The sequence below is a fragment of the Lutra lutra genome, chromosome X (genome assembly GCF_902655055.1).
Source record: "Lutra lutra chromosome X, mLutLut1.2, whole genome shotgun sequence".
In the NCBI taxonomy this organism is placed as follows: Eukaryota; Metazoa; Chordata; class Mammalia; order Carnivora; family Mustelidae; genus Lutra; species Lutra lutra.
In genome coordinates, this window is record NC_062296.1 from 580175 (window position 1) to 596411 (window position 16237).

Genomic DNA, 16237 nt, shown 5'->3' on the forward strand with positions numbered 1-16237 from the left:
AAATAAGAAAAACTTACATGTTGACTGGGCTTTCTCCAAGGTTAAGATCTGTTTCATAAAAAAAAAGCAAATTTTACATTATTTTTGTATACTTTTTCTTAAAATGCATCTATATATATTATCTAAAATATTAATTTAAAAATAGATGTTTACTTCCTACAAGGTTAGCAAGTGAGCCATCCAGATTTTTTGCTATGATTTTTCCATGTTGCTGTCTGGCTTCAACAGATTTGTGGGCTTGTGAAGGTAATGTTGGTTATAATATATCAGATAGGGAAGATAATCTGAAAATAAGAGACAAAATTAGATGAAAAACTAAACCAAATTTATACCAATAATGATATATATGTACCTCCCATTACAAACTAACAGCACATCAAGTTCTTAGGTTAAATGAGTATAAAGTCACGTAAAGTTATTCATTAAATACATTTTTTTAATTTTTTTTTCAGCATAACAGTATTCATTGTTTTTGCACCACACCCAGTGCTCCATGTAATCCGTGTCCTCTCCAATACCCACCACCTGGTTCCCCCAACCTCCCACCCCCCGCCCCTTCAGATTGTTTTTCAGAGTCCATAGTTTCTCATGGTTCTCTGCCTCTTCCGATTTCCCTCAACTCCCTTCTCCTCTCCATCTCCCCTTGTCCTCCATGCTATTTGTTATGCTCCACAAATAAGTGAAACCATATGATAATTGACTCTCTCTGCTTGACTTATTTCCCTCAGCATAATCTCCTCCAGTCCCGTCCATGTTGCTACAAAAGTTGGGTATTCATCCTTTCTGATGGAGGCATCATACGCCATAGTGTATATGGACCACATCTTCCTTATCCATTCGTCCGTCAAAGGGCATCTTGGTTCTTTCCACAGTTTGGCGACCATGGCCATTGCTACTATAAACACTGGGGTACAGATGACCCTTCTTTTATTTTAATTGAGCACTTGTTAGACACAATACTAGATACTAAAGATACAGCAGTGAAGAAAAAAGCATAAAAATCTCTGCCTTCGTGTAGCTTACATTCCAATAGAGACAGAAAATAACCAAGATAAATGAAGTATATGTTAGTTTGTGATTGTGATTGTGATAAGTACTGAGGGAAAAATATCCGAGGAAGAGGTATGATATGTTGGTGGCAGAGGGGTATGTAAATTTAGATGGAAAAGGCTCCCTGAGAAGAGGACTTCTAAGTAAAGACCTAACATATATGGAAGTGAACCATGAAGATCCTCCAGCGAGGAGGCCAATGTGTCGGGAGTCAGAGTAATGAAAGGAGTCAAAAAGGCAATTGAGGGCCTTGTAAAGAATTCTAAGGACTTTGCATTTTACTCTGAGGCCACCATCTTAGGCAGCTTCCCTGAGATGCAGAAGCCACTAGAGGGATTTGGACAGAGGAGAGACATGATCTGCCTGGCTTGTATTTTAATCAGATCGCTCTTTTATGTGAAGAATGGACTGTAGAGGGCAAGGGAAGAAGATAAGAGATGATGGTAACTTGAACTAGGGTTAGCCCTGAAGATAGTGAGAAGTGGTCAATGTTTAGATATGTTTTGAAGGTGAAATCAACAGGTTTGGGGTGGAATATCAGAAGTTTTACACATAGTGAGTTTCAGAACCAGACTAGATCATTCAAGTAAAACCACTGGATAGACACTTGGCTATGTAATTCTGGAGTCTAGGAGAAATGTCTGTAACTGGAGAGACTAATTTGGGAGTCCTTATCATGTAAACAGCACTTAAGGCCTTGAGTCTGGATGAGGTCATCTAGGCAGTGAATAAGTATATATAAAGAAGAGAAATGAGGAAAAAAACAGCAAAAAAAAAGTCTAAAAAAGAGCCAAGAATCACATAAGAGGAAAACCAGTAGGTGAACTGAAGAAACTGTATGAAGGAAGTGGGAATGGTGAACTAGGGGGCCTAATAAGATAAAAACCAAGTAATCAGCATCAGAACTTACAACATGTAGGTGATTGGTGACTTTGACAAGGGTCAGTTAGTGGTGTGGAGGGTAAAAATAGTGCTTAACGTAGCTTATGAGGAAACAAGGGAAATGTTAAGAGCCCTTTCTTAGTAACTCTATGAACAAGCAGGCGAAATAATACAGACACAAAGGATTTGAACAATACAATAAGAGGATACAGTTTTCCAGTGCACATAAAACTTCTATAAAAAAAAGACTATATGATGGGCCATGAAGCAAGTATCAACAAATTCGAAGGGACTAAATTTATAGAGAAGGTTCTTTGACATAGTGCAAGTAAGCCAGAATTCAGTAGCAAGAAAGATCTTTGGAAAATCCCCATATATCCAACAGACACATGAAAAGATGTTCAACATCACTCATCATCAGGGAAATACAAATCAAGACCACAATGAGATGCTACCTCACATCTGTCAGAATGGCTAAAATCAACAACACAAGAAACAACAGATGTGGGCAAAGATGTGGAGAAACAGAAATCTTCTTGCACTGTTGGTGAGAATTCAAGGGGGTGCAGCCACTCTGGAAAACTTAAAAATAGGACTAGCCTATGGTCCAGTAATCTCACTACTGGGTATTTACCCCCAAAATACAAAAACACTAATGCAAACAGATATGTGCATCCCTATGTTTATAGCAGCATTATTGACCATAGCCAAATCACGGAAATGGTCCAAGTGTCCAATGATAGATGAATGGATGAACAAGATGTGGTATATATACACAATGAAGCCACCAAAAAGAATAAAGTCTTACCACTTGCTATGACATGGAAGGAGCTTCAAGCAAAATAAGTCAGTCAAAGAAAGACAAATACCATATGATTTCACTTATATGTGGAATTCAAGAAACAAAACAAATGATCATGGGCAGGGGTTGGGGAGAGAGTGACAAAATAGACTCTTAACTATGGAGAATACACTGATGGTCACCAGAGGGGAGGAGGTGCGGGGATGGGGGAAACAGGGGATGGGGATGAAGGAGGGCACTTGTCCTGATGAGCACTGAGTGATGTATGGAAGTGTGGAATCGATGTATTGTACACTTGGAACTAATATAACACTGTGTGTTCACTATACTGGAATTAAAATAAAAGATAAAAAGATCCCCATTCCCCATATACATGAAAATTTAAAATGCACTTCTAAGTAACACATGGATCAAGCCCTGTTCTCAGCACTCTACAAGTATGGATTCATTTATCCTGACAGCAACCTGATGAGGAGCAGGAAGCTGAGGCACAGAGAGGTTAGATGGTTCAAAAAAAAGTCACACCATCCATGAATGGTAGTTTGAACCAAGAACTCCAGTTTCATGGCAGGTACTTTTAAATCAGTGATTTAAGAAAAAAACTGGTTTCAGCGGGTCATGGGATTGTCTACAGAATTGGTTCAAGCAATGAAAGTGAGGCAACCCATAGGCCCTTGTAACGGCATAGTAGTAGAGCCCCAGTCCTCTGATACTTGGCGTGGAATCCACGTTCACATGAGGCTGAATCCACCGCTTGTCAAATACTGTATTTACCCTTTTGGTCATATCTGTTGTAAGTACTAATGATTCCCAAACCACAGGAACTCAGAAAAGTAGTCATTCTTCTGGAAACAGAAAATGTGCCACTTTTGCTTTAATATGGGCTTAGTCAAAGGACTTAGATTCCTCAAAGTTTTGGTCAAACTCACCCATTGAAAATGCAGAAGGTGTGTCCATTGAGCATATATGTACAAAAGAAAAGTAAAAACATTTAAAACAGATACAGTTTAAGTCTTCAAGTTAGATTAAGAACAAACTTTAATTTAAGCACTTGTAAACCCGATGGTAATATAACATTATTATGTGGATTTGTGATTAAAGGATCAGTTGACATCACTGAAACACAAACACCCATTAAAAAACATAATATGACTGATTATGAGCTGTCAGGAAATGTATAACAAACCGCTCCAAGAAAAAATAAAGGCCGGCCTTACAGTATTTTTCCATTTCTGTGGTGTAAATACTTTCATCATGGTAAATTGCAAGTTATCAATGTGACATCCACTAGCTTGCAAAATTCCTGAAAATGCAGCACACTCTGAAGTATGAGGCAAACTAACCTTAAGAGGTTACAAAGGACTTCCATGTTAAGCATAACAAAGTATCACACTGTATGTGTTCATGTGTTTCTTTGTTAAATTTATCTTTTAATTAGTAATTATTTGCAAGTGTGAAATTAAAAAGTTACAAAATGGTGTACAGTGAGGACTCTCCCACCCATCCCTTTCCATAAACCACCAAGTTCTTCTTGGAGGCAGGGCATTTTATTCATTTTTTTGTATATCTTTCCAGAAGTACTCTAAGAAATTATACAAACATATATATTCTTTTTTCTGTTTTTAAAAACAAAGTTGGGAGTATAGTACACGTTGTTTCACACCTTGCTTATTTTCCATTTAACAATATATCTTGGAGATCATTCCATTTCACTACCTAAAAACAAGGATAGTCATTCTGCTCTCCAACATTGTAACAAATATCCCTGTTCATACATCATTTCACAACCCTGAACATATACATTAGATCAATTCCTATAAATGAAATCACTAGGTCAAAGACTGCTTCAGGAAGAGGCAACAGACAGTAGGTGGTTAAGCAGTGGAAGAATTAAAGACTCTAATCCTGCTTTCAGTGATTACGGATATAATCATATAATCGAGTTATGTTACCTGAAAACCAAGCTCTGCTTGCTGAAGCTTTCACAACTGGATTATTTGGTATAGAGGGAATCAGTGCATGCTGGAGACTTAAAAGATTACAAGAAAAATAAGATATGCTGGAGAATAAGTAGAATCACATATATCCTACCCAGCTGAGCCTACATATCTTTAAGTCAAGCTTTTATCCATCCATTAATCCATCTATCCAACTATATACTAACTCTACATCTATCTGTGATAAAGAAAAGAAACAGTCAACAGACTTGTCTAATAGAACATAATAATATAAGTCCATTATAATCAATATAACCTAAATAATGGAATGAATGAATAAGCCTTATAGAAATTTAGAACAACTGAAAAGTAAAAGAAGAAGAAGAAGAAGAAGAAAGAAGAAGAAATGAAAGAAAATTGAAACCAACCATAATTTTTCCACTCAGAAATAGTTCACATGAACCTTTTGAAGTGATATACCTCAAAATTTGTATTATTTAATTTGTGTGTATATACGGGTGTATGTACATATATCTGTATAACACACAGACCTTGAATGTTACTGTGCACACTGTTTTGTGGATAAATATTAAATAATCGTCTACAGCAGTTATTCCCACTGGAGGAGCCTCTAAGAGAAGAAATCAAATTCTTCAAAAGAAGGTTTATTCCAGTCCCAACTTCTGACTTCGAGAATCACTCAGCATAATAAAAGATATTCCCTTGGAAAGCATATTACCCTTGTGGAGAGAATGGGATCCCAGAAAAGACTGAAAACCTCTCTTCCATACTATCATCGAAAATGTGTTCCAGCATGTTCAAAGCCCATTATTTACTTAGTCACTTTCAGATTGTTAAAATCAGGGAAATTATTTAGAGAGAAACAAATTAATCTAAATTAAGACGTTTATTAACTTACCTGTAAGGAGGCAAACTGTCATTTTTCTCTTCCAAAGAAGCTAAATGTTGTTTTAGTGCTTCAAGTAAACTGTGGGGCGCCTGAAGATAAAGTTATTGTGAAAGACATATTTTCTGATAGTTCTTAGCATATCCATACACTCTTACATCATAAAAAGGTTCTGAACAAAAATGAAGACACCTATATAGCAAAGGCATTAAAGTTACATACAGTTGACCTTCAGACAATGTGGGGGTTGGGGCATACACCCTTGTGCAGTGGCAAATCCATGTGCAACTTTTGACTCCCCCATAACTTAGCCACTGATAGCCTAGTGTTGACTGCGAAGTTTTACCAATAACACAAAGTATCTATTAACACTGATTTTCTATGTTATATGTATTATGCGCTGTGTTCTTACAACAATACCTAACTTTTTCTTTTTTTTCAGTATTTGTAGGCTACACAGTTCATCGGTGAGTTTTTTCAAACTGTTGCAAATCTCCAAAACATTTTCCAATATATTTCTTGAAAAATCTCCACATATAAATGGCCTGCATAGTTCAAATCCATGTTTTTCAAAGGTCAGCTGCAAATGCTACAGATAAATTCATTATGAAAAGCAGCATCTTGATATCAAATCAGATTTTCAAACTATGCTTTCACGTACCTTTTTTTTTAATGGCCAAAGGACTGCTAAAAGATCTATTTCTTTTGGACTTGAACTCATTCATTATTTTTTTAAATTTTTTTAAAGATTTTTATTTATTTATTTGACAGAGAGAGAGAGATCACAAGCAGGCAGAGGCAGGCGGGAGAGGGGAGGAGGCTCCCCGCTGAGCAGAGAGCCCGATGTGGGGCTCGATTCCAGGACCCTGAGATCATGACCTGAGCCGAAGGCAGAGGCTTTAACCCACTGAGCCACCCAGGCGTCCCTCATTGATTATTGTTTACTTCTTCATGAATCACCAGGTTTTCTTTCTTTCTCTGTTTCCATGAGCAAAAACAATCTAGCCCGGGGCTTCATGACCTTGGAAGCTCCATTCTACAGGTCTGGGGGAGGAGAAATATCAAATACTCACATGAATAAATGCAAAAATCAAAGTTCTGAAAAGTACTATGAAAGAGGGGTACATGATACTCAGATAGTGTTAAGCTAGGCCATCTGATCACGTCAGCGAGGTCAGGGAAGCAACTCCTTCCAAAGAAAGCAACAGGTGAGCTGCCATCTGAAGGATATCTGGAACCTAAGAAAGAATGAGAATTGCAGGCAGGAGAACAACATGTGCAAGGCCCTGGCAAGGGCACCTGGCACAGACCAAGAATAAAGTTGTTACTAGAGCAGAGAGCAGCGGGACACGAAGCTGGATTCAACAATGCAGGACCTTCCATTAGAGGCTATGTGGGTGACTGTAGACTTTATTTTAAGAATACTGGGTGGGGGCGCCTGGGAGGCTCAGTGGGTTAGAGCCCCTGCCTTCGGCTCAGGTCCTGATTGCAGGGTTCTGGGATCGAGCCCCACATCAGGCTCCCTGCTCAGCGGGGAGCCTGCTCCCTCACACCCCCCCCCCCCGCCGCCTGACTCTCTGCCTACTTGTGATCTCCATCTGTCAAATAAATAAATAAAATCTTAAAACACACAGACACACACACACATGGCCCAGCAGAAATCTGCTCAGAGGGATTTTCCTACTGGACTAAATATGGGGACCAGGGGAAGACCTGCCCAGAAATGCCTGTTAACAATGTGGGCACCCTGGGTAGGGAAGACCGGGAAGAAGGGACAATGGGACACCCCAAAATGATCAGTTTCATTACGTCCAACAAGCGGTTGCCAAAGGGATAGAATATTTCTGGTTCATTCACTCAGTCATTGAACAAAAATATAACAACATAACTAGCAAAGAATAACTAAAATAACAAACTAACAAGTTAGCAGTAAATTCGAACAAAGTTTGCTGGAAATAATGTTTTTTAATCTGTGACAAAGCCGCCGCCCGAGGTCAGCGGACGACGTCAGCAGGACACCGCGGGGGACTCCCGAGAACTTAGGACGCGCCAAGGCGCTTCCCAGTGGAAGCACAGCTAGGAGCCCGGAGACCTCCTCGGCGAGGCACAGGGTGACCCTCCAGCCACCGAAAGCACAGATACGCCGCGGCCGAGGGAGGAGACGCATCCAGGCAGACATCTGCTTGGAGCCCCCAGGTAGGTCTCTGGGCTCTGGGTCCCGGGAGCTCTGACGAGGGACGCCGCCCGCACGCAGGGGTGTGCGCGGCACGAATCTCGCGAACGCCCGCGGGCTGAGACCCACCACGTGGGTAATTCACCATTATGGCCCCAAAACCAGTCAGGCCCTGGAGAATGAGAAACTACAGTATAATCAGTCAGGTAAGAATCCAACTGTAGCCACATGCCAGGCACATACATGCGTGAAGTTTCCGCTTCCAAGCGTAAATCACAAGGAGTTTGTGGGCATGGAATGGACAACAGTACACATTAACAATTGTGACCCAGGCTGTGTTAACTCTCTCAACATTCTGTCATATGCTGGTCAGAAGAAGTCTAGATCATCTGGTAATCCCTCAGAGAATCACACTGATCCTCATACCTGTGATGTCACGCTAACTGGATCAGATGAGCAGAAAGTGGTTAGAAAAGCAACCTGTGTTCCAGAAGGTAGGAGATAAACCTATAAAGATTCAGGGACTTTCTACTTGAGTAACACGTTTAGGGTTCCAGGGGCCAGGAGTTTACTGGGAAATTCCATCCAAAATAGAAGATAACGTAGTACACATCATGCACCTCCCACCGGCAAAAAGGAGGCACAACAGCTGGTAGGCCTCTCTGAGTTCCCAAGACAGCAGGTTCCCACACCAGGGCAAGAATGCTTTGATGCATATCCCAGATGACCTAGAAGCCTGCCACATTAGTTTGGGGCCCAGAGCAGAAAAGGGCTCCCTGGAGGGGGCCCAGGCCAGGCCAGCAGCCCTGCTATTCAAGCCCTGTGGTACATGTAGGACAGAGCACAAGCCAGTCCAAAAGGCACAAGCAGGCTGTGTGAGCAGCTCGCCAGACCTTCATCTCAGCCACACCTCGACCTCATATCCCACCCATTGCCAGGGAGAGATTCCTGATGAGCGGCCCCTAGGGAAGGAAAAAGCCCGAGCTCATTTGATTCTCACAAAACTGCTATGAGAAAGACAACAGAATTATACGCATTTTACAGTTGCATAAGTGAGCCACGGAGAATGGAAATGAGTTGCCTAAGATTCCAAATATTCTGCTGTTTCCACTAATCAGTTCTGTCCATTTAAAGAGCATGACTCATAGTCACCATTTAACACTCAGCAGGGAATGGCCTCTTTTACAGAACCAACAGCTCAAAGACCTGTTCAGAAAACACATGTCTATGTATATACGTGTGTGTGTGTGTGTGTGTGTGTGTGTGTGTGTGTGTGTGTGTGTGAGTCATGAGGAAATGAAAATACATACGTTAATTTATGGCAAAGGATGGAGTCTCAGATGACCATTAATATAATAAACACAGGGGTGCCTGGGTGGCTCAGTGGGTTAAAGCCTCTGCCTTCGGCTCGGGTCGTGGTCCCGGGGTCCTGGGATCGAGCCCCACATCGGGCTCTCTGCTTGGCGGGGAGCCTGCTTCCTCCTCTCTCTCCGCCTGCCTCTCTGCCTACTTGTGATCTCTGTCTGTCAAATAAATAAATAAATAAAATTTAAAAAAATATAATAAACACATATACCTAATGACCAAAAAAAAGTCATTTAAACACATAGGAAAGATACACTGACCTGTGTAAGATATGGAATGTCGTTCCGGTTAATTCCAACTTGCTGAATTCACAAGCGAGGGGGGAGTACACATTACAACAGGGAGTGGCAACAAAGAAAAGTAACTGTAAGACCAACGTGCACACAAAAGAAAAAATACTCCTGGAGCATGAATGCCTTGCTGGGCTAGTACCTAGTTGGTCAGGAAAAACATGTCAAGCAAAGGTATGCCTTGTACACTTAAACCCAAACTTATAGTCATCCTAAGGATAACCCTATAAAAGAGAACACTTGTCAGATATTGGATCTTTGCTGTTCTGGAAAGAGCCAAGTTGCACTTTTGGATATTTATACTGTTGTTCTCCTTTGAGTAATGTGTCGTGTTTTGTTTTTGTTGTGTTCTTTTTGTTTTGGTTTTCAGAAGTTCAATGTATTTATCCTGCTTGGGTTCTTCTGAGTGTCGGGGGAAATGTGGGGGTCACCTCATGTGTTCCCTTCTTCAGCTGATAACAGACCTGTGCTACGTATTGTTCACTGTCTGGAAAGATACGTGTCATATGAGGCCCAGTTTCTGGTGGGAGGATACCCTTGACAACAGTTATCTTCACAACTGCAAACACAAATCTTTGAACTACTTAATTTTAGTGTATAGTCTTACTGTTTACAAAATAGTTAAAAATACTAACAATTTCTGTGTGTTTGTGCAGTGGGGGGGTGGTATAGTTACACCAGCCCCTAAACTCATACAGAAAACAACAGAAAGCCTTGGGTGGAAATCGATTTCTAACCTCTGCAACCTTCAGGAACTGTGCCAGTCTGGCTGCTCTTTCAAGGAACTTGATGTAAATATCCAAACTCTCCTTGCATTGGTTTTTCCTCATATCAAAATATTTGTCTGAAAATTGAAAAAAATCACCATGAAGGAGCCAATATCTCAGCGATTTTCCAGTTTCACTCCACTTTCATAATTTTAATTTCAGCTGAATCTGTATATGATTTTAACTTGTTCAAAAACAATTATAGATTTAAGCCAGTTATTTTCTGTCTTAGCAAGAAACAAGACTGCTCAATCCATATAATCAACAGATTTTTATGAAGTACCAGATGCCAAACCCTGATGCTGGGAAGATATCCAGAATTTAATCGCATATCCAGAGAGTTTGATTTAGTTTAATCTCTACAACTTCCGGCCTGTAATCTTACTGACTAACATCAAGATCTGAAGATTTTGAGGGAAGGGGCTGTGTATCCTTCTCTTTCATAACTCTACAAATGGACTAGGATACTCCTTCAGTGTAAGAAATACCTCAAATTCTCATCAGTGAAGCTTGGAGAACACTCCCTATGAAATGAATCATTCATGAGGGCTAAATGAGGACAGAAATTTCCCAGAAATATCAATTGGCATTTATACAAAAAAATACACAGCTCAGTGGCTAATTAGTCAAGGAATTTTAATCCAAAAAAGAAATATAATGTCTCATTATTTTTAAATATATATGATCTTAAAAGGATCCTCCATTTTGAATCTATCGCGAAAGTATTCTACATTAGTCTACACGTAGAGATAAAAGGTTTTGACCAGTCTATTTTTTAAGCAATGTTCATTCTTTAGCCTACCTAGCAGATTAAGGATCCCCTCATTATAGGCTGCAAAGAGGCGAAGAGAATCCTTAAAGAGAAGCATGAAAGCAGCGTGTATTATACCATTGGTTAGCTCATCAGGATTTGCCTGGAAATTAAATAGAAGAGTTTAAAACAATTCCTTCTCCCACTTACTGCAAAACAGTGTCCTTGGCCTGTATGTTTAAAAAGGATACAAAAAGCTCTTACATTAAAATTAAGAAGAGCGTCAAACTGCGTTTGAATGACTGGAAGAGTGTTTAGCAGCTGCTTTGTATCCATAGTTCTCATCGTACCATCCGTCCTATAAAAGAGAAAAGATCTTCATGGTATCAGTAATTAGGAGTTTTAGAAGCACGGTGACATCAGCATCTTAAAATGAAGCTGTGTTTTCGGTCAACTCCATATTTTCGCCTACAAGCCAGTGGTATTTACTGACCCTCTCTTGGTTTTGGTGATGTCAGATGCAATCAGTCTGTATGCGAGAGACTTCTCATTCAAGTACCTGCTGTATCGTCTGATGAAGGTTGACATGGTGTAGCCTAAACATGAATGACAAGTCATTATTTCCAGTTTTACCAACACGAACCATTTACAGTACACGTAAATGCAAAGAGCTACCATTTCACTTCCCCCCCATATACCTCAACAAATCTTCCAAGCACAAAAGCTAAAGATTCTAGCTCAAGATTATTGCTTAGTTCCTCAAGGCCTAGAAACCACCTTGTGAGCTAGTGGTGACATTCGAGAATACAGGAAATAACTGAACTTTATCAGTTTCTTCCCACTGCCACAGAAACTATCCTAAGTTCTTACACTTTCCTGAAACTCCCCATCCCACTGTCACCATGCCTCCCCAACCCTCCCATGTTTTAACCAGGCATGGTTTTGAAAACAGAGCTTTTCCCTCCTTGCCACATGTAGTATTTCCATCAAAGAATGATCTTACCTTCTATGACACTTTTATCCAGGAAGTTGTGTAAAGTAAACAAAGAGTTTCTAGATGCAAGATGTTGGATAAAACGCTGTCAAATGTGCCAAATTATAAAGTTAGCTTCTGTCCACAAATAGAGCTCTTTAATGAGTTTATCATTGTGAATGCATAGTTAACATAATTCTGTCATATAGCTTCTATTTCCAGAGCATTGATTAATAATTAATAATATAAATCTTTACAATGTATTTTCTTTATAGTTTCAGATCTATTTGTCCCAGTATTTTTAAATTTACATAAATATTATATCTAAATGTCATTCTGCAACTTACTTCCTCTATTAGCATTCTTTCTGAGATCTAGCCTCATCGGTATACATTATATAGTACTTCATTACACATATGCACCTCATTTTAGTGATCTGTTCTGTACTGATGGAAATTTATGTGATTTCTACTTTTTAGTTATTATAAATATGCTATGAGAAGTGGATTTGCTGGGTCACTGGGCTTGGCATTTTCAATTTTACTAAACATGTCTCAATGTTCTCCTCTCCCCAGTCATAAATTCCATATCATCCACAGGGTATGTGAGTTCTCATTTCCTCAAGATCTTCCAACGCTTCATATTGTCATGCATTTTAAATTTTCTTTATCTGAGCACGTTGTCAGATGGTTTTCAGCCATTCTGGTTTCCTTTTCTATGAATTCTCTGTTCATTTGTCTTGTGCATTATTCCACTATACTGCTTTTTTCTTACTGATCACGAATCCTGAATATTCATCTTTTTTCTTTAATATTTCTGTTCAAAATATCTTATTCCAACTTTATGGTGTCTTTCCTACTCAAATGTCATAAGCACGTTCTCCTACATTTTCTTCAATTTTATAAAACTTAGCTTTTTGCACTTACAGCTGTTTCATTCGTGTGGAATTTATTTTTGTATGTTGGGGTAAGATTAAGATGTCATTCTATTTTTTCCAAAAGATGTTATTTCTCTCAAAAGGCTTTATTTTATTGTATCGTATTTAAAATCTAGTTAGTTAACATACAGTGCAACACTGGCTTCTGGAGTAGAATTCAGTGATCCATCACTCACAACACCCAGTGCTCACCACCAGTGCCCTTATTTCCCATCACCCATCTAGCCCATCCCCCCACCCACCTCCCTCCATCAACCCTCAGTTTGTTCTCTAACGTTAAGAGTCTCTTATGGGGGCGCCTGGGTGGCTCAGTGGGCTAAAGCCTCTGCCTTCGGCTCGGGTCATGACCTCAGGGCCCTAGGATTGAGCCCCGCATCGGGCTCTCTGCTCAGCGGGGAGCCTGCTTCCTCCTCTCTCTCTCTCTGCCTGCCTCTCTGCCTACTTGTGATCTCTCTCTCTCTCTCTCTCTGTCAAATAAATAAATAAAATTTTTTAAAAAAAAGAAAGAGTCTCTTATGGTTTGTCCCCCCACCTTTTTCTAAATCCTAATTTTTTAATGCAAAGCTTACTGAGACAAAATGTTAGAGTAGAATAAATAATTGGATGTTAAAGAACATTTCAGTTCTGTAAAATACAAAGAGTGTATGTGGGGACAGGTGGACAAGTAATGACGTAATCCACTCAGGCACCTGTTTTCTCCTGGTAAAGTAAAGCAATACACCTTTGAGAGTTTTCTCTCTCTGGTCAAAAGAGTCTAAGGAAGTGAGAGAGATGTCCACTCTATCACCCACTTTCTTATCTAGTGGCTGAAACAGTGTACCTCCAATACTGATTGCCAAGATATACTCCTCAGTAAAAATGCAAAAATCAGCCTTTTCGTACCTACTGCTGTTCACTTCCCCCACTTGTCACAAAGTAACAGATAATAAGCCTTGACGTACCAAGAATATTTTGCAGTCATATACTGACAGTCCTCCATACCAAAAGGAAGGAAATGGTTACCAGTCGAATATCTGCATTCTCACCTCATTTCCGTGCACCATAAGGTGATGTACAGTAACCAGGGCTTTGAACACTACCACCCAGCTGCTGTTCCCGGTTTTCTCAGAAAGAACATCAGCCAAATGATCCACGCTCATGTTTGTTCCATTTATGTACTGAATGAGGTCTGAATGAGAGACAGTGGCAAGTATTAAAACACAAATGAGAAATATTTTTTAAAACCAAAATTGGTGACTTTGCTTAAATACAGAGCAATCAAATGTCAGAAATGACAAAGGGAATAATCCAAAACATTTTCTTCGTTACAGGTGTTACAATTTGTACTGAAGTATGTGACCTGATAGTTAATGGCCCACTACTCTGTTGTCCTGTATACTTGGTGGGGGTAGGGCCTGTGTCCATTTTGGACACCAGGTCTCCCTGAGACCCAGCACAATAGCTGGTATACAATGAGTTATGGTAAATAGTTGTTAAATGAATGACTAGGACTCAAGAAGGTAACATACACAATGTCATACAGGCAGTTAAGTGGCGGGGCTGGTATTGAAATCAGACTCTTTTCACCAAGATGTGGACCATTATGTCATCCTGCCTCCCTCAAGGAAAGTGTCATTACATGAAGGTTCAGTCAGGCACTTTCCTTGTAGTGTCACCCCATGTCTGACCCTTTGCTTGCCTCCTTTAACCTTTTGTTACTTCTTCTTTTAAAAAAAATTTTTAAGTAAACTCTGCCCCCAGCGTGGGGCTCAAACTCACCATCCCAAGATCAAGAGTCACATGCTCTACAGACTGAGCCAGCCAGGTGCCCCAATTGCTAACTTTCATAATTGTATTTTTTCCATTGTTGTAGACTTCATCCCCAGCACTTCTTAATCAGCATGTTTACGTACTGAGGAGGGTGCTTAGCAAATATGCTAGGTAAGCACTAGGCTGACCTTAACCTAGATCCATTCACTTACGTGTATATGCACTACATGCCAGTGGCTCTGCCGTGATTAAGATTATGAAGAATGAGCTTCTGTCACGTTTTTTCTCTAAGTCGGCTTCCTTCCTCTGTCTGGTTAGTTTCCTTTGCAAATTTGTTGTTTCCACTTTTCCACTATTTCAGCCTTTGGACTGAACCTTTGGCATATCATGGTACTGAGTCAAGTGTCCCCTTTGGTTCCATACATCATTCATGTAGCTAACGGTTGTTTAAGAACAAAAGGTCTTGGGAAACCAATTTTGGTACATACTGAATCAGTGGAAAGCTTTTAAACAAAATACCAAAATAAGGAGGTGATTGTAATAGTGAGTTGGCTCTGAAGTTTTCAAAGCAGTGGGATTTATGTATACAGGCAAAATCACCTATTGTTTATAGAGTCAGTGCTTGATGTGAACTCAAACAGCAGGTGGCAGGGCTAGCCTGAGAGTTTGTTCTGTCTTTGAGCCATAGATAACTTCAAGAATCAAAATTCTGTCCCCTGGAAACATTCACAGGGGCGCAAAAAATGTTGTTGGACATTCTAAAGCCTATTCGTTGACCTTAGGTTAGGACTGCTTGTGGGATGATCAGCTCTATAGACTTTTCCTTCCTTTACTTCACAAGACTCGCTGAATGTAATGATTTGTAAGGGGTCTGGGCTGGACTTTGAAATTAGACTCTTTTCAGAAGGCCGGGTTGTTAAATTCCCAGAATAGCTTGTAAATAGTTCCGAGGCTGGACTTAAAAAGACCAGTGGTTCTCTTCCAGCGTCCCTCCTAAGATGACTAGGGGTGAGAATTCCATCTCCTGTCAATGCTGCTGCAGGAAAAAGAGGGTTGGGGGCGGGGGGCGGGGTACCGGCACCAGAGGCGCCCGGGCCTCCTACTCACCCGCCAGGTGTTTCGCCTCGGGTTCCATAGGCTCGTCGGTGGTCGCCCCGAGGGCAGCCTTGGACGCAGACGACCCCATGGGTGCGTCGCGGACTGCCAGCCACGAGGGTGATGGCCCCGGAGTCTGGTCCCTCCTCTTCCGGACCGGCGGACTGAGCAAGGATGGCACCTCAGGCAACAGGTGGAGCCCCCGAGGCGACGGAAGGAAGGCCTGGCCCTGCAGCCTGACGCAGAGCCGCAGCATTGTGAGGTGGCGTTTGAAGCCGCGAGGCCCCAGGCTGTTGTGGGGCATGGCACCTCCAGAGGAGCGAGGCGGATCCTTCGCAGAGTGGATGCTCAATAACAAACTAGATTGAATATTACGACGAAGGGGACATGTTGAAGACCCCAGGCGAAAGCTCTGCCGCTCTTCGGGTTTGGGGAAGTTCGCATATTACGGGGGCTGTTTCCTGCTTAAGGACTTGCCCTCCTCTCCTTCGCCCGGCAGCGGATATAGAACCATAGGGTTGTTCATACTCTCCCTTGATTATCCTTTAGTGTCCGTTCA

General features: G+C 40.9%; 1 protein-coding gene across 1 annotated transcript in view; it reads right to left on the minus strand.

Moving 5' to 3' along the window:
* Positions 1–15866, minus strand: part of LOC125091832 (phosphatidylinositol-binding clathrin assembly protein-like) — a 34935-nt gene extending 19069 nt beyond the window's left edge. Inside the window, exons 1-12 of the mRNA XM_047715883.1 lie at positions 15691–15866; positions 13860–14002; positions 11928–12003; positions 11418–11520; positions 11189–11282; positions 10976–11087; positions 10144–10250; positions 9377–9418; positions 5591–5670; positions 4687–4763; positions 154–237; positions 18–48 (exon numbers count right to left, since the gene is read on the minus strand). Of these exons, the coding sequence (XP_047571839.1) occupies positions 18–48; positions 154–237; positions 4687–4763; positions 5591–5670; positions 9377–9418; positions 10144–10250; positions 10976–11087; positions 11189–11282; positions 11418–11520; positions 11928–12003; positions 13860–14002; positions 15691–15769 (1028 nt within the window). The 5' untranslated portion in view covers positions 15770–15866. The remainder of the gene's footprint in view (positions 1–17; positions 49–153; positions 238–4686; positions 4764–5590; positions 5671–9376; positions 9419–10143; positions 10251–10975; positions 11088–11188; positions 11283–11417; positions 11521–11927; positions 12004–13859; positions 14003–15690) is intronic.
* Between the last annotated feature and the right edge of the window lie 371 nt (positions 15867–16237).